Source organism: Chlamydotis macqueenii, chromosome 7 (assembly GCF_036417535.1).
Source record: "Chlamydotis macqueenii isolate bChlMac1 chromosome 7, bChlMac1.mat, whole genome shotgun sequence".
Taxonomy (NCBI): Eukaryota; Metazoa; Chordata; class Aves; order Otidiformes; family Otididae; genus Chlamydotis; species Chlamydotis macqueenii.
The window spans coordinates 30,890,115-30,912,661 of record NC_141562.1 but is presented as its reverse complement, the minus strand read 5'-3'; the positions used below and the strand labels follow the sequence as shown (position 1 = coordinate 30,912,661).

At 50.6% G+C, this 22,547-nt stretch overlaps 1 protein-coding gene across 2 annotated transcripts; it reads right to left on the bottom strand.

Moving 5' to 3' along the window:
- Nucleotides 1-2,637: 2,637 nt before the first annotated feature.
- Nucleotides 2,638-19,673, bottom strand: ADRB1 (adrenoceptor beta 1). 2 transcript variants are annotated; one of them, XM_086751645.1, is made up of 3 exons: nucleotides 18,377-19,673; nucleotides 8,840-8,894; nucleotides 2,638-8,101 (listed from the first exon to the last, which is right to left on the bottom strand). In XM_086751645.1, the coding sequence occupies exons 1-3, from the start codon at nucleotides 19,646-19,648 to the stop codon at nucleotides 7,899-7,901; spliced, it is 1,530 nt and encodes a 509-aa protein (XP_086607771.1). In that variant the 5' UTR covers nucleotides 19,649-19,673; the 3' UTR covers nucleotides 2,638-7,898. The 2 variants fall into 2 exon arrangements, with proteins under 2 accessions (XP_086607771.1, XP_086607772.1); XM_086751646.1 differs by lacking the exons at nucleotides 2,638-8,101; nucleotides 8,840-8,894 and having other exon boundaries at nucleotides 16,966-19,673.
- Nucleotides 19,674-22,547: the final 2,874 nt, after the last annotated feature.

Sequence of the window (22,547 nt, the reverse complement as noted above, 5' to 3'; positions counted from 1 at the left end):
TGGATTTCTGCAATGTGAGAAGACCTTAGTCATCGCGGCTGGATGTCTCCTGATGTGTTAGGGAAACACGCTCCCGCAGGGAACCAGTACAGCCCAGTTGTCTGAGCCACATTCCACAGCCAACTCATCACGCTGGGGCAGGAGAGCATGAGAGCCCATCAGCCATCTCACAGCTCTTGTGCTCTATAGGCACGTAGATCAGTGACAGGCTTGCAGAGTGTGACAGGCTTGCAGATTATGACCAGCTGTCCTGAACTGCATGTGTTTTAGGGGAAAAAAAAGGGTAATTTGGTTGTAATAGAGGATAAATGGTGCAGGTGAGTTATTTCACTTAGCTGTCTGTATCACTTGAAGCTTGAATGCGTTTGCACCCAAGCCCAGCTGCTGGAGGGTGTGTGGCGGGGCCCCTCTGCCACAGAGGTGTGCCAGGGTGGTGGGAGTGAGGCACAGCAGAGCGATAAATAGGAAGTGCTTCAGGTCCAGCCTACCAGGAGAGAGACTGCGCTTCTGCAGTGCCTGCAGCCAGCTCCTGATGCTCCTGCCCGAGTTGGGGAGCACGGCACAGAAGGAAAGGCTGAGCTACTCACTGAGCATGCTGCCCCGTGGCCCCAGGCCAGATGAAAGAGCCCCTCGCAGACAGCAGCTGAAATGTTCATCATGGCTTCTCCCATTCGCTGAGCAGCAAGCAGCCACAGTGCTCTTCACCTGCGCCCAGCGACAGAGAACTTTGGAGAAGCCAGAGGAGAGGCGGAACTATCTGTTGCTCTTCACGCACACTTCACAGCATCAGGAGCTGGTTTAGGGGCTGTATGATAAACTGCTGGTTAATACCCACAGGAATTAATTTTTTTTCTCTGAAAACTGTGTTTGCTGTGCATGCCAAGCCATCCTCTGCTCTTTTCCTCACTGTGATACGCCGAATCCTGCTCCCTGGACCATGGCAATCAGCTATTGCTGGAATACAATCAGATGGCAGCTGCAGGAACCGCAGGGACTCTGCGTTGCTGAGCACCACGGTCAAATCCTGCCCGGCATCAGTGGGGCTGGATTTGATCACAGAGCCAGACCTCCCACAAAAGCCCTAAGCAAGCCAAGCGCTGCAGCCTGCCCGTGGGGTGCTCTCCGCACCCATCTCTGCCCCCGGGCCTCGCTCCAGTGCTGCTGACGTATTTATGGGGTACTGAGGCATACCTGTCACACCGCCACACCACCTCATAGTGGTAACTCCATCATGAGCATTTGCTCTGGGTCACTCTTGACGAGACATAGAATGGACCTAGAAGTGAATTACTGCTGCAGAGAAACACGTGCTTTGAAGGAGTGCAGAAAGAGCCCAAGTTTTCTAGCTTCAGATGCCTCCTTGTGTGCCAGACTGGAGGACATAGCTGTGTTTATGGGAAGGGATGCTTTAACAGGCCAAGAATTCTAATACGCAGACGGCCTCGTGCAATTTTTCTTTCCATTTACAATATTACGTGTTTCACGTGATAAAGTTTGAAGCGCGGCTTTTGTGCATGAATGATACAGTTTCCATAATACTTTTTCATATGCAGAGACATTTTGTTTTGATCTCATGGAGCATGAGTCAACTCCTATTTGAGGCCACTGGAGTCCTTCCAGTGACCTTCCCGGATCCTGGCTAACTGGACAGCCGAGACCCGACGCATTTGCTGTAGGTGTGAACTAGCACGGCCTGCCAAGGCTCAGGGCAGCTCAGTAGAGCTCACTAAGGCCTAGATCACTAGGCTGAGAGCGTTCAGTGCGCTTGGTGCAACATCAAAGTCTCTGCCCCAGAAACGTGCATGCTTCAGCACCACAACCCCTCCCGAACAAGCCAGCAGCAGCTGGATGTTCAGCCCTGCAAGATCCCCAAAGTTTGCCCATCCAAAGCAGGTACCAAGTCCCTTAATCTCAAGGGTGCAGGGGTCAGAGTGAGCTACAGGACTCATTTGGTTGAGCTCGCTGAGTGGAACAAACATGGCCCTGGGTTGCCTGGATTACACAGGCCAGGTCCTGCACCCTCACAAAGCAGCAGCCCCATGGTTCACACAGCTTGCTCATGTCTCAATGGCTCTGCTACCAATGAAGAGCTGGTGAGACATGGTTGTGCCACGATGCTCCGCATTCGGCATTCCTGCAGTTGCCCAGGGAGCAACCGGTGCTATCAGTCAATGGCATTGTGGAGAGGTTCAGAGCAGAGAGTCAAGGAGAAAGGCCCAGCAGGTGGTAGCCTCTGCCTGGATCTCCTGCCAGCTCTGGCAGGGACCCGGGACTGCTCTGCACCATCCGCATGGGCGGCTCCTCCACCACCCGGCGTGCTGAGGAAACGGGCACGTGATTGGGAAATTAAGCAAAATATTTTGTGTTTATGAAACAACTGCTAAGAGTTTTAAAAAGGGACTAGAGGCGTTTGCACACAAGCTGGATGGACTCTAACGCGGTGCATGTTCTGTTGTGTCAACTCCCGCACCCGCATAAGAGATTTTTTTAAAATCCCCATGAAATGAGGGCGACAAACAACTGAGTGAGTCTAATCAGCCCAGACCTGGTGCTTTCACTAAAGCAACGCTTTTGCTAAGGGAGCTGAGGATGCTATGGAAAACCTCCTCTCCGAAGAGTCTCTGCTCATGTCTGAAGTAAAGGCTGGTGAAAAGCAGAGCGCGTAGCTGCGAGGGAGCTGGTGTTGGGGCAGCCCGGGTGCACAGCCCTGCTCCCAGGGCTGACTGAGCCCTCCCCAGGAAGAGGGGAGACCTTGGAGGGCATCCAAGCCTGGCAGCGCCGCAGCCACTGCCTGTGTGGCGCAGGAAGGGGAGAGCAGCAGCTCAGCTGACGCTGCCTCGATCCCCTCTCAGGCAAGGAGGAGACTTGGGCATAAAGTTGCATGAAGCATTTTCTTGTGTTTTCCCAAACTACCAGAATTACCACAAGTGCTTTTCAACGTGTGTTTTGGTTTTCTACGCCAGAAGGTTTCTGGACAACACGAGTTCTTCACTCTTTCGTATCACTTGCAGAAGGTCCCGCCTGGCCCGTGTTTGCTCGTAGGATGACACCAGGATCCAGTCCATAAAAGGTTGTTGACCTGGGAAGAGAGAGTTTCTAGAATTTAAGGGCTGGGCAACTTCTTGGAAACTGCCTTATCAGCGCGGCTACAAGCTGGAGCTTTAACAACCCTTCCTGAGCTGCACGTCTCTAGTTCCTATTCCTGCAGTTTGGTATTTTCTCTGCACACGTATGCTTTTTTTACAATTTGTTATTTAAATCAGTTTCGGGCCAAGACTGCCACAAAACCATGAAGCCCAGCTCAATTGCTTTGCTGTTACTGAAATTAGGTGTCAGCTAAGTCCCGAAGCAAAGCAGAAAAGGGGAGCAGACATCTGTGCACAGAGACTGTGTAAAGGCTGGAGCCACGAACCCTATACAACCTCCTTCGCTGGTGGAGAAGGGAATTGCTGAGAGGGTCAGGGGTTATCAGCAAAAACAAAAGTGATAAAACAGGAGCAGAGAGGCATTGACATCGCATAGCAAGCTGTGTCACCAGGGTGCACGCTGATCTCGAAGTGTGGTGGAGGAGAGCTGAGAGGGAACGGATGAGTGCAGCACTCCGGGGATTTAAAACAAAACCTGACGATACGTTAAAGTCTGCCAGAGGCATGAGCCCGCACTTACACAGGGATGGACTCACTCTGAAATTTCACAGAGTCAGGAAGAGCTGGTTCCCCATAAACCCTGTGGGGTCTGCAGTACCTCAAGCCTTCCCCACCAGAGCGGACCTGGCAGGCCGGCAGGAGCTCCTGCCACTCGTCCTCCCTCCAACAGTGCCTTGGCCCAGCCCAGGTTTCAGGGTGATGCCACTTGCTGCTGCGTGGCTGGGCAGTCTCCATCCCACTCACAGTCAGGGGGCTGGGGGAGGCATCTTTCCAGGAGAGCTGTAGGAGAGCACGGGCTTTGCGTCCGGGGGCATGGTGCAGACCTGAGTGAGGACCATTGGCAGGAGCCGGCCAGCGAAGCCCTTCAGTGCCAACAGCTCACCCACTGCCCTCGCCAGGGCAGGCTGCTCAGCAAAGCCGGCGTCTGCCTTGGAAACAAACGTCCACAGAGCCACGGATGCACAGCGCCAGTAACTTCACCTCCTGAATCACTGCTATGATAATCCTGTTTGCTCAGTCTTAGTGACTAAAGCAAACTATAACTGAGGAAAACAGCAGGATTATCCTCCAGCACCTGTTCCCACTGAAAGGATTACCATGGCTGGCCACGCCGGATGACGTCCTCTAGGTATCAGCATGAAAGCAGCCTGAGTGACATGGCAGCCCACCAGAATAAGACCTCCCTCCCCTTCCGCGTGTCTCTTTCTCAGGTATTTTCAGCACAGCAGCTAGAGGCTCCTCGCAAATGGGGACCAGTCCATGCAGATGCAAGCATCAGTGTTTGCGCGTCTCCCAGCACACAGACACACTCTCCAAACAGCATCATCTCTTGTTTGACTGTCTAACGGTGGTGTGACAAGTATGGGCTGCAAGCTGCGGGGCTCAGAAGATAGACAGCAGCTTTAAGGCACTTTAAAACAAGTTGTTTTTCCGGCTCATCAAGTACAAGTTCCTTGTACTTTTGCTGTTCAAGCGCAGGATCTGACCCACTCACCTCACAACGTGTAAGGGCTCTGTTGTGCAGTATTTGCATCCACAATACAGTGGTAACTGATGTAAGAGCTATTTTACTGCAGAACAAAAATATTTGATTACAGAAAAAGATATATTTCTCGGAGCTGTTTACATGGGAAAGCAGGAAAATCAGAGAAGGTCCAGAGAAATTTTGGAGGGACTCAGCTCAGCAATGGATGGGTAACTCTGGCAACAGGAATGTGTCCCTCCTGTAGATGGAGGTCTTCTGTTTAACTTCACGTTCCAGACACACAATGTGTCCCACCATGCCCTCTTTTTTGACTTTCTTTTTGGGATTGCCTTGAATATCAAGGTTAGCTCAATTGCCTAAAATTGCCAGGGGACTTTGCAGCAGTGCCCCGAGGGCTAGTTCTGCCACTGGTCTTGAAGCCTGAGAAAGAAAAGAGCCTTTGGAAGAGAGAAGGGATGCTCTGGAGGGGAGGAGGTGGCCAGCATCTTCACAATGGTCAGCATGATTTAAGCAAGAGAGTTGGAGCTTAAGAGAAGTCCCGTGTGCCACCGGAGCCCTGGGGACAGGCCCCTCTGGTCCTGGGCCGTTGCACAACCGTGTGATTCTCTGAAGTGATGCCAACACACTGCTGTCATCACGCTGCAGTGGTGTCACACAGGCTGGGGAGTTCGGGCTGTGACCAAGCATATGTGCTCCAGCTGTGCCAGCACCAGATTAAGGCTCCTGGGCCCCTTCAAGGTAGGGTATCTCCCAGTGCTGGTGACATTTAGTCCCCCGTGGAGCTACAAGGAAGGCATTAGGTCCCTTAATGGTGTAGAAGGTTACTGCAACTGCCCCAAGGCCTCCGTGACATGAGCTAACTCCTCTCTCCATCACTCTTCTCGAGAGCATCCTCCCATCCTTTAAGCAGAGGCCTTGGTGAACAAATTACTGCAGTCACAGATTTTTTTTTTTTAATGGAATGTAACATTAAAATAAACACTGGAATATGGAGACAAACAAAGAAAAAAAAAAACAGGGAAATAATCCTTAGCTTGTAATGATCTTTGCAAAACATTTTTGAAATTGGATTTTATTGGAACAAAAATGTATTTACCATATCTGTCAACACTGGAAAATTATGTTTAAATTAAAACTTTATTTTAAACCCTGAAGATGACCTAGAAGTGATACGATATTTATAAATAACTTATCATACACCACAGTATTAAAAGTACATTTGTCCTCTTGCTATTGAGTCAAATTCACTGTTATATATGAGATGGGAATTAGTTTTACCCTTCTAACTAACAGAGAAAAAAAATTAAAACCACAGGGAGGAGAGCAACAACAGCTCATGGGTCAGAGTCTCTTGTGAAAAGCATCACAGCACCAACAGTCCCCATTGGAAAAGGTCATTCCGATGACAAAACTTGTCTAGATCCAGGCCAAGACCAGGCAGTACCAAGCAGCAGAGAACTCTGATTCCCGCCGTTGTGAACAGCATTTCAACCTCTGATGTGCTTAAAAGCTGTTCTCAAGCCCCGAGCCAGCCAGGTCCCTGTTTTAACTTGGTTGCACTGTGGATGGGTGGCTTTTTCCAAAGTCTTTACCCTGTTGTTTTTGGCCACAGCTTTGACAGGACAGCAGGACTGCAGACGACTTCTTGTGCCAGCTCAGCTTCAAAGCAAGAAATGTCCTGTGCCCCCGATACCAAGCACTGCAAAGGCTCTTCTGACGAGGCTGAATAACACATTGTATAAATTGGGCATAAAACTAACCATGCAGCTGTTTTACCCGGCCAGGAACCTCCGCAAGGCTGCTGATGCTGGTGTCCCTCCGCGCACTCACCGTGCTCCTCGTGCGTCCCAGTGGCTCACAGGCCATGCTCACCCACCAAGGGGTAGAAAGCCACCGGGTTTTTCAGGGGTGCAACCTCAGATCTCAAGCAGCTCGACTGCAGCAGTGAGGATGCCTCTGCCAGAGAGGACTAGCAGCTGTTAGGTGCCAAGGGCTGACATCCCCTCCTCCCCAACTCAACAGCTGGGATTTAGGGGACATCTTACAAAACCTCCTTTTTACCAGAGAGGGGATTAGAAATATTCTCCTTGGCTATTTCAGTCTTTCAAGCTCAACTAGAGGGGACTGTATTCCTTTATCTGAGCTTTGTTAATATCCCATTAAAAAACCCAAATGTCCTCCTTTCTTGGGGCCAGGCAAAGCCAGTGGGCTCTGCTCTGGTTGTGGCTGTGGCCATAGCCCAGATGGCTACACACATGGGGGACGGAGATGAGGCCATCACTGAAGTGTCAGGGAGCCAAGGAGGTGACCATGGATAATGCTGTGAAGCCGCCCAGAGAGGGGAGATGGGAAGCTGGTGGCGAGAGCCAAACCCCGGATGGCGGGAGGCTCTGAGCGGCAGCGGCCGGGAGCCGAGCGGTGACATGGGGAGATAAGGCTCTTGATGGATGGACCTCAGAAGGTTTGAAGGTTTTTGTTCTGTTTAGTTAAGCAGCCAAATATTTCACACAGATAAGCTTCAGAAATGCATCTGATCTGAACCCTTTGGATCTTAAAAAGCACCGCTGGAAATAGCACAAAAGAATTCCTCCAGGGCTTCAGTGGCTGCTGGGCTTTCCTTCACCAGCACCAGGCTGTCCAGACCTATCCATGCATGCAAACCAACAGTCAGGACAGCTCTAACAGCCAGACCTGCCCTGAACCTCAAGCATTCAACTGTGCCTGGGTACCAACTCTACCCACAGCCTAGGGGGTGGGGGTGATGCTCCTTGGCTTGGTCACTCTCTACACTTTGTCATCTTGGTCCACATAGCTGCTATGGGTGGTTTAAAGCATAGCTAAGGAAACGCCCTCACTAATATTTGTGTGTATCTTAACATTTCCGTTGGCACAGAGTTTACATAACATTGCCTGGCGCCTCTTCGACAGCAGAGTTATACCCACGTGGAGCATCTCATTGCGTGCGAGGATCTGCAACAACCTCCTGATGAGCTGTTGCTGGTGGCAGGACCACACAGCAGCACAGATGATCTTGGCAGACTCCTGCCCTCCTTGTGCACCACGCTTGGGCTGCAGGCAGCACCGAAGACGCTGAGCAATTATCCTGCAACTTTAAATTGCAGTGCTTGAGTGGAGTGCTTTTGGAGAGTGCATCATTTCCTTGGAAATAAATTATAACGTTGTTCTTTACTCCAGCGAGTTTCCTTGTACCTTAAGTTGTTTAAACAATTTCTCATTATGCATTTCCCATCCAGGCAAAAAACAGATCAGAAAGTCTGAGGCACCAAGGCTGGTAGGAAAACGGAAATCCTGCTCCGACCATCCGAGTGGGCAGAGAGCACCTCCCTGGCTCTGGGCAGGCGCTGGTGGACCCAGCAAAGGTTTGGGACAGGAAGGGACAGGTGAGACCAGCAGTGGCTTCTGGCTCCACAGAAAGTCTTCAGGTGACCTGAACACCTTTCAGGTTCTCCTTTGAACAAACATGACTCTTGGTCAATTATGCATGGTTTCTATTTGGGCATCCCCCTGCTTTGGGATGCCATAGGAAGGACCTGGATCCAAACCCCGAGGGCAGAGCAGCAGAGAGCTTTCAGCAAGCTGAGGGAGTCCACCCCATCTAGGGTCAACTCACCCATTCCCCTTCCCCATGTCCCTACCCAGGCTTCCAACTTGCTATTTATATCTTCATCCTAATGAGTGTCCTGTCCTCCCCCTGGCTTTAACCTCTTCCTTGCCAAGTGGTGTTTGGAGTTTACATGAGAAAGTTGTTTATGTTAAATAGCTTTGTAATAGTTTCCTCCTACGCCACCTCCCTTCCTTCCCCTATAAAAAGCTCTAAGGCACACTTGGAAAAGCCCGTAAACAAAGGAGGGGCTTGGAGATCCAACCAGTTTTTGGTGAACCCGGTGGAGAAATAATGTCTCTCTTGAAGGACGTTAAAGCCTGAGCTCATAATAGTAGGAAACTAGTGTCAACCCTAAGTAAGGAATTGCCTACTTGCAGCTATCTAGCATAAAATACAGATGTCCACGCAGCAGGCCACAAGTCATCATTGGACGTAGGGGGTTAACCTTGGATGTTTTCCTCACCGGTCAGGATGGCGTTGATGGCAGAAAACTGATGGGTTTGCTAAGCTCCAAATACTTGAAGTTGTGACAAATGAGCAGGGAAAGGAGAACACAAAAAGGCAGCAGTGTTTGGAACTCACCTAGACTGATGAACAGAAGCAGAAGGCAATGCAAATCCATTAGCCTGACTGTTCCCTGCAGAGGAAAAACAGGCACACAAAATCCAATTCATTATTCTCTTTCTTATTTGATGCTAAGTAAGTCATTGAACTTTATTACTTGATCTATCCATTTTCTTTAGTAGTAGGGCTGCAGGAAATCTTTCTCTTCTCAAAGGGAGTTTCAAGTTTCTCGCTGATACCACATAAAAAATACTAGGAATGTACGAGTAAAAAATAACCACATTTCAAAGGGAGCTTGAGCCATGCAGATAATGATAATTTTTCTCTTCTGAAGTGCAGAACCAGAGAGTGGAGGTCCCTGGGAGCTTGGAGCACCATTGTTCTTCTTCTTGTTATCTGGAGACAGGCCCTGTGATAGGCTCCGCTGAGGCCACCAAACGGATTATCTGCTCGGAGTGCTAACAGCATGCATTTGGCAACATCAACCGTTTAATTTATGAGGTGCCTCATACTGTAAAGGCAAAGAAATCCATACCATGCAAAAGCCCAAGCACATCCAGTGCAATTGAAAAGTATCTGCTCAAAGCTCAACCTACTCTACATCACAACTTTTTCAACTATGGCTGCGTAGAAATGTTCCATCTTCCTAAAAGGCACCTTAGCAGATTTTGTACAGTGATGGCAGTGTCATATAATGAGAAATACATTACTGGAAACTATCCAGCACAGAAATTATTCCAGCCTTTTTATCACCACATTCCTTGCTCCCACATGAGTGGAGTGTGCAGGAATAAAAGCAGTTAAACATCATCCATCAGAAGACACGCACCATGGGGATAACTCACAAGCCACTAACAGCTCAATGGTGCCCATCAGCATCGGGATCCACACGGAGACACTGTGCAAACAGAGCTGCTCTTTCTGGGGAATTATTTTTCCAATGCCTGTGGCTCGTTGCCATGTCACCCTCTTGCAGTGGGAGACAGCTTCGTGCTGTCACCTGGTACCTGAGTTGCTCTTTCAGCACCCCTGGTCCAGATCTCTGCCAAAAGTTGGTGTCTGTCCCATCCTCTTCACTGTGGTAGAGTTACACAGCGGATGATCAGACTTAAATCGTGTTTTAATTCTATTGCACAAATATTTGTACAAAACTAATTTTTTTTTTCACTTTTTACGTGCAATTTCTCAATATAATATTCAGCACAGCTGTTGAAGGGAGGGAAGGTTTAGGTGGCAAGTCCTGCTTTTCTAGCGCAGGTCAGGCAAAACTAGAGGCCAGACAGTGCTGGTCTGGGTCTCAGCTTCCACAGCATCACCGCCCGACATGAGGTGTGTGATCACGGTGAGGCATCCAAATCAGGGCTGCTACCAAAAGGGATGATCTCAGCCCTATCACCCCACACATCCCCGCGCCCCTCGTGCCATTACCTGTGTTTGTGCAACCCGCACGGATCAGCTGAACCAAACCTTTTCTGAAAGGGCTACTTCTCAGCTGGAGGAGACCATTGTCCACGCAGCTGTGCAGGCAGCAGTGCCAGTCTGGGCAGCGGGACATGCGATGGAGGGGAGAGTGTGAGCACCAGCCCCGGCTTGGATGGGCTGATGCTGAAAACTGCAGACGTGTTCACCCCGTGCCAGCTAGCTGGGAACAACCTGGCAGTGAAACAGGAACAAAACCTCTCCCGTGGATGCTCTCAAAGTAGTTTAGAGCAGTGTTACAACACCTGTTCTTACTGGCCATTACTGCAGCAGTCACTGCCTTGCACCAAATATTACATAAAAGATTTGTGAGCAGATCGGCTGCTCCTGTGTCGGGATCCAGGATTTCAGGCGCAGCCCAGGCACACCGGTGCTGCGGCTGTCCTGGTCTGGCGAGGGGAACCTGCCAGGGTACCAGCGATGCTTCAGCCGGGGGGCTGAGGGGTGAGCAACAGGTCCCCCCCTCACCCCTCCTGCCTCCCCCTCGCCTCCATCGCTGCACCGCGGCGAGGTCAGCTGCCTGCCCGGGAACGCATCCCACACCGCGCTTCATGTGGCCAGAGAGTTAATTGAGATTTTCATTTGACAGCTCCCAAGCGAGTATTTAGGGGAAGAACAGACAAACAAAACACCCCTGGCTGAAGGCGGGCTCCGGGAGCTGTTAAACAATGGAAGCTTTGTGGGACGTCTCCCAGTTTACCTGCTCCAGTCCAAGAGGAAGCGCTCCTCCCTCCGCAGCACAATGGCGGGTCAGCCAGCCCCAAGGCGGGACGCAGGCTGGCACACACCTTTGGGTTGCAGGATATCCCCTCCGATGCGCGGGCAGGTAAGAGGGGGGTATGTTATACACCCAAATGCACCGTGGCTCGCGGCTGTAACTATCCCTGAGCCAGTCAACAAGGGGCTCTTGGTCCATACATGGAAACTTTACCCCAGAACATCGTTCTCCCTTCCCTGCTAGGAAATCCTGCGAGGGGCTTGTCTGAATTCCTTCTTCTTAACAAGCACTCTTTAAATTTTGGCCACAAAGCACTGTTTAAATTTTCTCACATGGCAAATCTTTTGTCAGGAGCTGTCACTGTCCCGGCAGACAGTGGCAGGGCACTCCGCAGTCCCACTTTGGGGAAGGGCAGCTGATGGCCTCTGAGGGGATGCTGCACTTGCCTGGCCCTGAAAAACCACTTGTTGGCAGCTAAAATATTTACACACCCAGCAGCTGCTGAGATTTTGAGCTCCTTAGTGCCTCTGATTGCCTTTTAGGTGCACACACTGAAATCTACATTTCAAAGCACTGTGCCAACGTGCTTAAGACCAATTATCAAAATAATTTTGGTAGGAAGAAGTCTACATATCACGGCTTTGACAGAGACACTGGTCCAGGCATGCAAAGGTACATCACTGCCTGGAGATGCACAACACTGGCTAATGGCTGGAGCACCGAACTATTAGAAAATCCTCATTTAATCTCATTAAGGACAACAGGATTTGGCGCATTACACAGGATCAGAAAGGAAAGGCACACCATTACATCTGAGATGCGCTGTCAACCACAGCAATGGCAAAAGTCTGGGGCAAGCTTCTGTTTTCTCCTTCAGGTTGTGGACCTGGAGGTGCAGGTAGTAACTCTGAGCATCAACCCTGGAAGGAATGGGTACGACCAAACTCAAACACTGCCCAGCATCTGGCATCGTTCACGTATGGATGCAGACTGCTGCCGAGGCACAGCCGAAAAACTCGTGCTGCTGGGTGCTAAGGCTGAGCAAGCAAACACCACGAAAAACCCAGAAGCCGAGCGGACGGGAAGACAAAATGGCAGTTTGTGACGTGAATGTGCGTACCAAGCTGCTGGTTTCTGTGACCCAGGAAGCCGATTGCCAGTTTATGTAACAAACCCAACACTCTTCCATTTGCAGCTCGGCGGGCCTGATTCTGTCGCTGGCGTTTGCAGGTCGGAGCGATGCCTCAGGGGAGTGGCGCGGCCGGCAGCTTGCACCAGCACGCCCAGCTCAGCTGAGCCAGCGTGGGCGCTCCCTGCGCACTACAGCACCTGTGCATCCCCCCTGCAAGTGCCACGCAAGAGGACAACGGCTCCAGGCCAGAGAAAGGCTCCAGGTCCTGTGAAATTCAGCAGAAGCTGGAGCCCCTCAGAGGGGACGGAGGAATGCTAGGGTCCTGGGAATGTGTCCTAGGAGCCATGGATGGGCTAGGGAGCCGCACGGCTTTATGTTGGCTGAGAAGCTGCTCAGGTGTGCTTTAGCCTGCTGCTGTTACCCTAAAAGAATACAAAAAACTTTTAGGGATGTCTGGGGCACATTCCAGCTGCCAGTCCCTTGCTGCCACAGCCCTGTTTGAAAAGTGTCTTCCTTCGCACACTTCTTAACCCGCATTTCTGGCAGGTTAATGGCATTGAGGTGGTGGTGCATCTGCCTGGTGCATCCCTATCCAAAGCAGTCAGACTGTCCCAGTAAAAGATAACACCATACCATTACGGCAAAAGATGTCCCAGTTTTTGCTGTTTGCAATGACAACCCCAAATTTGCTCGCCAGCATCACCTTTTTTATCCTTGTCCCATCTGGGTTACTTTTTCAAGCACAGTTTGACAGCCTGAATTGCAGGAATAAATCACCCGCTGTTCTGAATTGCAGGAATAAATCGCCCGCCGTTACCACGGCTGCTCCTCGCGGATGGGCGGGCGTGCAAATGAAGAGCGTATCGATTTCTTCCACGAGACGATTATCACAAATACTGTTGATCATACATTATGTGCGGTTGTTTATCTAAAGAGAAAAACTCCTCACTTCCTCCTGGGGCCGTCGGGAATTTGGCAGGCTCTGAAAGCGAGTCAGCGGTGCATGGGGTAAAGCTCCTCGGGGGGCATGTGCTCAGTGCTGTCGCAGGAGATCGTATGAGTGCTTTCGACAGGATCAAACAGAAAGTTACAGCTGAACAATGAGGTTTTAGGACGAAAAGTGAAATGTTAAGAAGGTGTGTACATCTCCGTGAGTTTGCTTCATTTCACCGCAACTGAACTATTTTTAGGTCTAATCCTTCAAACAGAACATGACTTCTTTCTGATTAGTACAAAGCTGGCTGCTAGTCAAAGGATAATTATTTCCCAACACATCACCTAACACACACCAGCAAACAAAACACTCATTATTTGAGCTATCCTACGCTAACTGTTGTTTAGCAGTTAACATATTCTTGACGGCTTTGAATAGGACTAATTGCTCCAGCTTCATTAGCAGAGGTCGTCTGCTGCTGGTAGCGATACTTTCCTGGAGATACTCTCTCGGGTAAGATTAGATTATCAGGTCAAATTCTGCTCCCGGTGGCAATGATGCCTGACCGCATTTGGCCTCGAGAAAGTCTGCTCTTTCAGTTCTCAGTGCACAATTTCCAGCCCTGCAGCTGATATATTACATAAAGGAAGTCAGTGCACTCCACCGGACGGGAAATTACAATAAATTAGCAAAGTGTGCAGGACAAGGAAGGTTTGCAAAATAGCCACTTAAAAGTTATTAATAAAATGTTGACTGCAGATAGGGTTTTGAGGGGAAAAAAAAAATCTGATAAAGAAGTTGTCCTTATACTTGAAAACACGTGCATACCCAAAGGGAAAGCAGCGTTTGCAGCAGGAGCGGCGCGTGCTGTGTCACCAACACCCTGCTGATGCTGTCAGACGCTGTGTGCGCCATGGGCGCAGCTCAGGTCACAATTTTAAGACCCATTTTTTTGCACGCAGTTTCAATTGTTCATCAGTCACTGCTTGGAGCTACAGTCAGTGAACGCTGAGGGTCACGGTCTCAGAGCGCAGTGAATTTGCAGGAACGCTTTTGTGCAGCTCTCACGGGCGGGGAGGTACGTCTGCAGGCGCTTCCACAGCCCCCTGCGTGTCTGAAACATCCTTAACTTTCCTGAACACACAGAAAACTGAAGCCAGGCTTTCCACCCAACATATTCCCATTTAAGCCTGTGGAGAGATGCAGCCTGCTCTTCAGAAGTGCTGAGCAAACACTGCTTAAAGGGTAGCCGGCGCCTTTGAGAATCGGGCGTCTTGCATTTGGAAGTCTCTGGCACCCTCGCCAAATAATTTTCTCTGAGTGGATTTCTGTTTTACCTGTGTCTCCCCTTCCTGCAGGCCTGCGGCTCTTTGCTGTTGCTTTCCTGCCCACGTACGTGTGCAGCCGCATGCCTACCACCTATACTTTCTGACTTGCAGCTCCAATTGCTAATCCATGTCTGGTTTTCGTCAGAAAACAATATTCGTCGCAAGCGTTTGACTCATTGCCTCCGGAGTATTTCAGCCGCCCTGTAACACTTTTCAGAGTATCCTTCTTCTCCGCGGAGAACAGCCTGTTCTGAGCCTGATCCATGGCAGACCGCTCGCCAGCAGCGTCCCGTTCCTCACACACGTGTGTGCCATATGTCCTGCTCCGTCCGCACCGTCTTTTTTACACCGCGCAACAGGGACTGGCATCCACCATCCACGCTGCCAGGTGAATTATCTTAGCTGTTTATGAAAGGACTCAGCACGCCAGCCTCCAGACTCTTCCAGTGGGTCCTCGGCTGGCCAAGACTCAATGGCAGACAAATCCCGACCACTTTCCTCACACAACTGGTCCTACGGAGGGCAATGTGCAGAACTCATCCTACCTTCCACCTTCTCCACCTCACTACACTCGTCCAGGGGAAGTATGGCCCAGTGCAGATACTCGTCTGGAGAAGCTGAGCCAGTTCTGGCCCTAAATTTCCCACCTAAGGATCCTGTTGAGCCAAAACTTTCATCACTTTTAAAAGTCTAAGGACACGAGTGTTTGGTTGGTTAAAATTAAGTGTGTGAATGAATGAGACGAAGACCCAAGTCTGTTAGACTGTCCCACCCCATGCAGTAGGGCACCGCGCTTGCCCAGGATCCAGCACCATGCTGAGCACAGGGGCTCGACAGCCACTTCAGCTCCCAGCCGGGCGCTGGGACGGATCCTGCCCTGCCTTACCTGGCAGGCAGGGACTCAGTCCTGCCCTGGCTCACTGCCATCCCCAACGTGCAGGAGGAGGACAGCAGCTCTGCCCCATCCTGTCCTAACCCCAACATGCGCAGCTGACACCTCGCTGCAGTCGCCGGCGTCTGACATTGCTGTCCCATGCACCCTTTTGGTCCTGTTGCTTTTGCTGGAATCACAGACAAAACCAGATTAAAAAAAAAAAATTCAGTGGCAGAGCCTACTTCACTTAGCACCTGATCTGATGTCACCCCGGCATTTTAAGGAGCCCATTTCTCTATTACAAGAGAGACACCGTTAACAGCAGCTCACATTGCACACCAGTAACATCAATGGAAAAGTATCATTTACTTCCTCAGTCCCTTTATTTTGTCCTTTCATAAAAAAGGTAACTTTTTTTCCCCTGAAAATACATCATTAGAAATTGCATAAGACAAATTCCTTCATTCTTAAAACAACAAAAAAAATGAACAAATGGTTTCCAAAACAAACCGTTTGGCCACCGCTCTAAAGAAGTCACTCGGGGAAGTGCTCTTCCCAGGAGGTGATTTATAATTTGACTATACTTCTGAGTTTAATAATAAAGCTAAAAATGGCTTCACTTTTATTCTGTACTGCCTTTTTGTTGCTCTGTCTGCCATGTATTCATTGCAGTAATGAAAAGCTTTACGAAACCACAGGGATACAGCATACCTTCATAAAGCAATAAAGGAAGACAGTCTTTTGGACCAGGCACCCAAATCCGCAGCCCTCCTGCTCACAGTCCCTCCTTACGTGGATCAGTCCGCAATACCACATTTGGTTATCACCATCTGGCCCCCGAGGAACACGGGGCTACCAGCAGCACACTGAGCCACGCTGCACGTGAGCTTTGGAGTTTACAAACTAGGTGATTTTTTTCCACCCAGTGACAACAGAAGAGGTTTCCCCTGATTTCAGCAGTGTTTAAGTCTGTCCCAGAGTCCGACCCTGCTCCAGCTACGCCCCAGCCGTTCCCTCAGAGGTTAACTCCTTTCTCATAGTAAAAGGGAACAAAAGTCGGGACTCCCGTGACCGGCTTCCCGGCTGCCATCTCCCCTTACAAGGCACGAGCCTCCTCCGGCTGCTTTTCGGGCAGGGGTCTCCCCCAGCCTCCACCCTCAGCACTGGAACCCGACCCTGCCAGGATGCCCACCGCCTACCTCGCTCAGGCAGGATCAGGCCCACTGCCGGCACGAGGTGGGCTTACTTGTGGGGTGGCGCGTACTGCGTACGGAGATTTCTTTCTACTCGAGACCAATTTTAGCTTTCAAATTAAGCATCCTCCGTAATCTTAAATATTCTGGTCTCCTGACTCCCAGCTACGTACTCCTACCAAAAAAAAAAAAAAATATATATATATATATATATTCCAGAAAGGAATAGTTACAGAAAATGAGTGTATTCATTATCAGAGTGGAAACACCTTGTCCTTAGCCATTAATTTCAAGGGAAGTCAGCAGACCTTGGTGCAACAGGAACACAACCTTATTGGGTTTCAAACACATTTTTTAAAATACTGTGTCAGGAAAAGCCATTAGATAAAGTTGTATTGGTAATCTGAGCCATCTCTAGAGAAAAACAAATGCTGTTCTTCCCATTATAGGTAGGTATTGTTTCAAAACCTATAGAGACACGCTTGCTTGTGCTGCAATGGTATTTATTGCACATAGACCAATTACTTACACAGTAGTAAATTGCACCAGAGTATAAATATGTTATAAAACACACACAGAGAGGAAAATGGAAATGACACACAAGTGCTAACATAACAGCAGATTCACGTGAGCACTTGGAAATAAAAATAAAAATAATAAAGTCCCTTAAGATATTTTAATTTATAATATGGATATATTTACAGTACCTTAATAAAATAATATAAAAAGTCACTCTCTGAATAAAACTATAACAGATCAGACAAAACCAGAAATCAGTTTCAGGGTCAGTGTTACTCAAACCTCCCTTTCATTTTTAATTTGCGTGTGTGGACGTGTGTGCAAGTAACATCTTCAAATAACTTTACGACTCTTAATACTGTGCAAAAAACGGCTTTGTCGCCATTTTTTTTCAAAATGTGCAGTCAATTTTTGTTGTTGCCTGGATATTTCCCCCCCCCACCCCGTTCATCTGTAATTACAATGAACAAGCTACAGAAGGCTCCTCGCTGCTTCTCCCCCCGAGCTTTTCATAAAATACTACTAGTGGTATGCAGATACGCTGTTTAATATAAACACGGTCCGTTTACTCCCCTGTACAATATGCACAGTTTGAGGTAGAAGTTTCTCAGCCTGACTGCTATTGTCTGGCCGAAGGAGATAAGCACAGTAACTCACTGCTTGCCGATGCAGAAGGAAAAAGCACAAAAGTGTGGGTTGGTTGTTGTTTTTTTTTTTTTTACCCCCTTTCAAAATATACCTGTGCTCCTCAGTTATTTTTCTCTGTCGCTGCTCTGTGGAAGCGGGGAGCACAGCCACTCTGAATTTCAAACTCATCCCGCCCGCGGGTCCGTACTCTCCGCCTGGAGCACCTGCAGCACGGACCCTGTGCCTCCCCAAAAATTGCCCGGTGCCAGGGGTCAGGGAATGAAACCCGGGGTGTCCAACAGCCCCGGGCGAGGCAGGGGACGGCTGGGACCCCGGCTGCGGCCGAACTCGGCAGCCCAAAGCCAGCACCTCCACGCTCCGGTCCAACCGCCAGCACGGTCCTGGGACAACTCACCCGAGCAAAGGGCGCTGCCATAGCCCCTTCCAAAAGCGTTTTTCCGAAATACCAGCTGGCTATCTTTGGGATGGGCTGTTTATTGTCTTTGTTCTCCAGTCAGTGGGTTTCCTGTTTGCCGTAGTTTCGGATGAGGTATGTCGTACACAACTTCACCTGCTTTTATTCCTAAGTAAACACCCGCTCTCTCCCTGCTAAGACAGGGATCAGTTTTGCTTGGCGTCAGCCTTACCGCCAGGCAGCTGCCAGGGTTTTTTCTGCTCCTGCGCGTCTCCCTGCCCGCCTGTCCCCCTGCCCTGGGTCCGATGCGGCCCCCCAAACCTGCTCCCCCTATACCTTGGACTCCGAATCGGACGTTTTGCTATTTCTCTCCTCCAGGCTGGACTCGCTGCCACCCCGTGTGCCCCCGTTGCAGTTGGACCAGGTCCCTCCCAGGCTGCGATCTGGGGAGCCTACGGTGCTGATGAAGCCACCAGGCAGCCTGGCCAGCTCCCCGCCGCTGGCATGCAGCCGTCGGTCAGCTTTCCGCGGGCAGCAGAGAAGCCTCTTGAAGGCTTTCCGAAAGTCGGGGCTGCGGCAGTAGATGATGGGGTTGAAAGCGGAGTTGGCATAGCCCAGCCAGTTGAAGAAAACAAAGAGCCAGTCCGGCACCAGGTCCCTGTTGAAGACGTTAACGATGTTCACCAGGAAGAAAGGGAGCCAGCAAAGGGTGAACACCCCCATGATGATGCCCAGAGTCTTGAGGGCTTTGTGCTCCTTCATGGCCATGATGCGGGAGGTCTTCCGCTTGCTGGCTCGGCCATTGCCGAGGATGGGCTGGTGGTGAGGGTGAGGGGGCGGGGGCGGCTGCTCGTGGCTGCCGTAGAACCGGCCCTCACACCTATCGATCTTCCTGATCTGCTCCTTGGCCTCCCTGTACACCCGCAGGTACACAAAGATCATGATGAGGAGTGGGATGTAGAAAGAAATGATGGACGATGCGATGGCGTAAGCCCTGTTGGTGACAAAGTCGCAGCAGCCCGGGTCCTGGTAGCACTCCAGCGCCTGGGGGTCCTCGTCCCGCCACCAGTGCATCATGATGGGCAAGAAGGAGACCAGGGCGGAGATGGCCCAGACGGTGCAGATGATGCCCTTGGCCCGACCCTTGGTCATGAGGCTCTGGTAGCGGAAAGGCGAGGTGATGGCCAGGTAGCGGTCGATGGCGATGACGCACAAGGTCTCGATGCTGGCTGTCACGCAGAGCACATCCACGGAGGTCCAGCACTCACAGAGGAAGGATCCCCAGAGCCAGGTGCCCCGCACCACCAGCGTGGCTCCAAAAGGCACCACCAGCAACCCCATCACCAGGTCGGCGCAGGCCAGCGAGGTGATGAAGAGGTTGGTGAGGGTCTGCAGCCGCTGCGTACGCCCGATGGCCGCGATCACCAGCACGTTACCGGCCACGATCAGCAGCACCACCGCGGCCATCAGCAGGCTCATCCCCACCGCCCACTGCTCCGACGCCACCTCGGCGGCCGACTGCTTGCTCCCGGTCGGCGGCACCGCCGTCACCCCGCCGACGGTGCGGTTTTGGGGACCGCAGTCGGGCTGCAGCCACCCATCGCCCATTGCCCCTCTCCCGCCGCCGCTGCCGCCGCCGCTGCCACCGCCCCCGGGGCCGCCGCATGGCTCCGTCGGTCCCGCCCCGTTCTACGTCACCGCCCGCCGCCAATCGGCAGCGAGGGGGCGGCACCGGCCCCACCCCTTCCCGTGCCCCGACGGTGCGGGTACCTGCGCTGCTGGGGCTGCTCTGCCCGACGGCGATGCTGCTGCGCGCTGCTCCCCACCTTCCCACGCTCCGGAGCCACCCGCCCTGCCGTGGCCCCCGAGCGTGGGCGGGGGGGGCTATGGGCGGCAGCACCGCATTTGGGCAGGGGGTCCCTGAGGGTGCATCCCCCACCCCACCGTTGCTTGGTGCAACTGTAGCAACGTGGGCTCGGGAAAAAGGCAGGTTTCGACCCCAAATATTCGCCATCGGGCTTTGTCACCTCCCCTTGCAGCCCCGAGGCGGGAGGGTGCTGAATCCCTGGGAAGATGGGATGGGATTTGGGGCGGTGGGGCAGAGCATATCCCGTGACAGAGATACCCCACATGCTTGCATTGCCAGGGAGAGAAGGGGCTCCCCCTCTTTATACCTGGAAAAAGGAAAAATGCCAAATAGCAGCACTGTCGGCATCGTTCTCCATTGGAAAGCATTGAACACCCTCCCGTGAAACTTCTCCATCAGGGACAAGCCGTGCTCAGTGTTCCCCCTCTTTACACCTGGAAAGCGTATAATGCCAGCGCTGTTGGTACTGTTCTGCACTGAAAAGCGACGGCCATTCTCCCATGAGATGTCCCTGTCAGGGACAAGCCCCATGCTCGCAGCCCCCCCGCCTCCTCTGCCCTGTGCCCCAGCCTGGGCTCTCCCAGAGCCACCCAGCTGGGACCCCACATAAAACCCCCTGGCATAAGGGATGGTGCTGCCAGCTCTGTGCAGGGCTTCTATGGCTTCTCCCCACACGAGCCCTCTTGGCTCCAGCTTCCCTGGCCCTGTCAGACCAAGCCACCGCAGGGCTGGGAGGTGGAAGTCCCAGCTCCTGTTCCCAGCTTTCCCCTCTTGCATTGCACAGGTCTCTCTAGACTGTCAAAAATGCAGCCAGTAGCTTTTACCCAGTCTGATCAAACCGCACTAAATCCAGGGACTGCTCTCACTGTTAGTACTGTTCTTTGGTAACAAGCAATAAAGTACATGAAGCATCCCGGGGCTGTAATGCCCAGGTAACAGACTGGGAGTAAATCCCTGCCCGGCTCCCACCCACTTCCATGAAACCTGCAGCTAGGAACCAGCTGGGCTGGATTTTCATTTACTTGTTCAGCCCTCTATTCGGCTCTGAAGCTGGAGGATTACTCCTGGGTGCAGTTAACAGTGTTTCACTCCTCTTTTAAACCTCTTAAAATAATGTGAAACGGCTGTTGGGTAAATGAGAGCCGTGTCCCCTCTCCTTTTTTTAATCATCACCATGTCTTACAGCAGCACCAAACGTTACTCGCAGCGGTCTGGAGGCAACTGGAAGGCACGGTTATTTTTTTTTCTCCCTATATATATTTATTCTGCTAAGGCTGCTCCAGTGTTCCAATTGGACCATAAAAATCCCTTCCAGGCTTAGACTTGATTTACAAGGTCGCAACCTAGGAGCCATTTATTTATTTATTTGCACGCTGTTTATTTAACCCTGACTAAAGGCCACACCCCAGAGCGGACCTGCTGCTTGGCAAAGCATTCCCCCGCGTTCCCATGGACTTTGCTTTGCTGCTCGTCATCTGCTGGACCAAAGTGTGACCTTCTTTGGTGGGAAGGGCAAGAGACATGGCATCTTCAAGAGCAGAGGGAGACCTTATGCTGAATGAAAAGCAGAAGGATTGTGGCTGGGAATATTTGTCCAAGACTGGTATCTGTAACCAATTTAAAAAAAAAAATCTGAAACCAGGTTAGGAGATCTGGGGTAGAAACAATTTTTTTTTATTTTCTACATAGAGCTGGAACACTTAAAGTAGGTAGAAGCCTATGGTGCATCACCACACCGCAGCCTCCATAGCTGAGACGCTCGGATGGATTTTGTGAATGTGTATAGTCCATTTTAGCATAAAATCAGCCAGATAAAATCTTAAATACTTTTCCCAAGATGACGCTCATAGTGGGAAGCAGTGTTGGGGGTACCATGTAGCCGTTCTGCTTGCTATTCCTGGAGCATCATCCATCTGTCATCCGTTATTGCTATAGTATCCTTATACAGTTAATAAACATTGTAACCTAATTAAATGCCAGCTCTTTGCCTATCAAGCTGTCCCATCAGACCTCCAGTTGGAGATCCTCATCCTACTGTAAGCTTAAAGGTTGGAGACGTAAAGGAAATTATTAGCAACTATGCAATAAACCAGAAGGCACATAATCATACATTGCTTCCCAGTATCCTAGTTGGTTCAACAAGCATCAATCTGGAATGCCAGATCAGAGCTGGAGCCAGAATGTCTTTGGGAAACAATGCATGTCCAAAGGAAAAAATAAGCAAATTTACAATTTCTGTACAGAACATCCCTCTGGCCCTTGCAGCACAGAGCAGCCAAATAATCACTGTAGGCTTAACCCCTTTCAGAGTGTTACCTTCTGCAAATCTCCTTTAACTCAGAGTTTCCTTGGGTTTTTGAGTTTCAGACAGCTCCTTAACATGACTTTAATATAGCTCTTTGTTTGCATATTATTTAAGGATGTTAGGTGAAGAGAAGAGCTTCCAGAACAGAAATGGATTGTTTCTACTTGCTCTCCCGACCACAGTTTTTAATGAGCAACTGATTCAATTTTCCCTGGGAAGTCATTAAAGAAAAAAAAAAAAAAAGCCTAAACTCTCAGTAGTTATTAGGACAATTCAGTCTTATGTTGCACAGAGGATAATGGATGGATCCGATGAAAATCAAAATGTATTGCATT

Excerpts from the sequence above, each read along its gene's own strand:
- ADRB1 (XM_086751645.1), bottom strand. The coding sequence starts at position 19,648 with ATGGGCGATGGGTGGCTGCAGCCCGACTGCGGTCCCCAAAACCGCACC. Across the intron at positions 8,895-18,376 it reads CGTCCGATTCGGAGTCCAAG|GGAACAGTCAGGCTAATGGA; the intron begins GTATAGGGGGAG and ends TTTCCTCTGCAG. Across the intron at positions 8,102-8,839 it reads GCTTCTGTTCATCAGTCTAG|GAGAACCTGAAAGGTGTTCA; the intron begins GTGAGTTCCAAA and ends GTTTGTTCAAAG.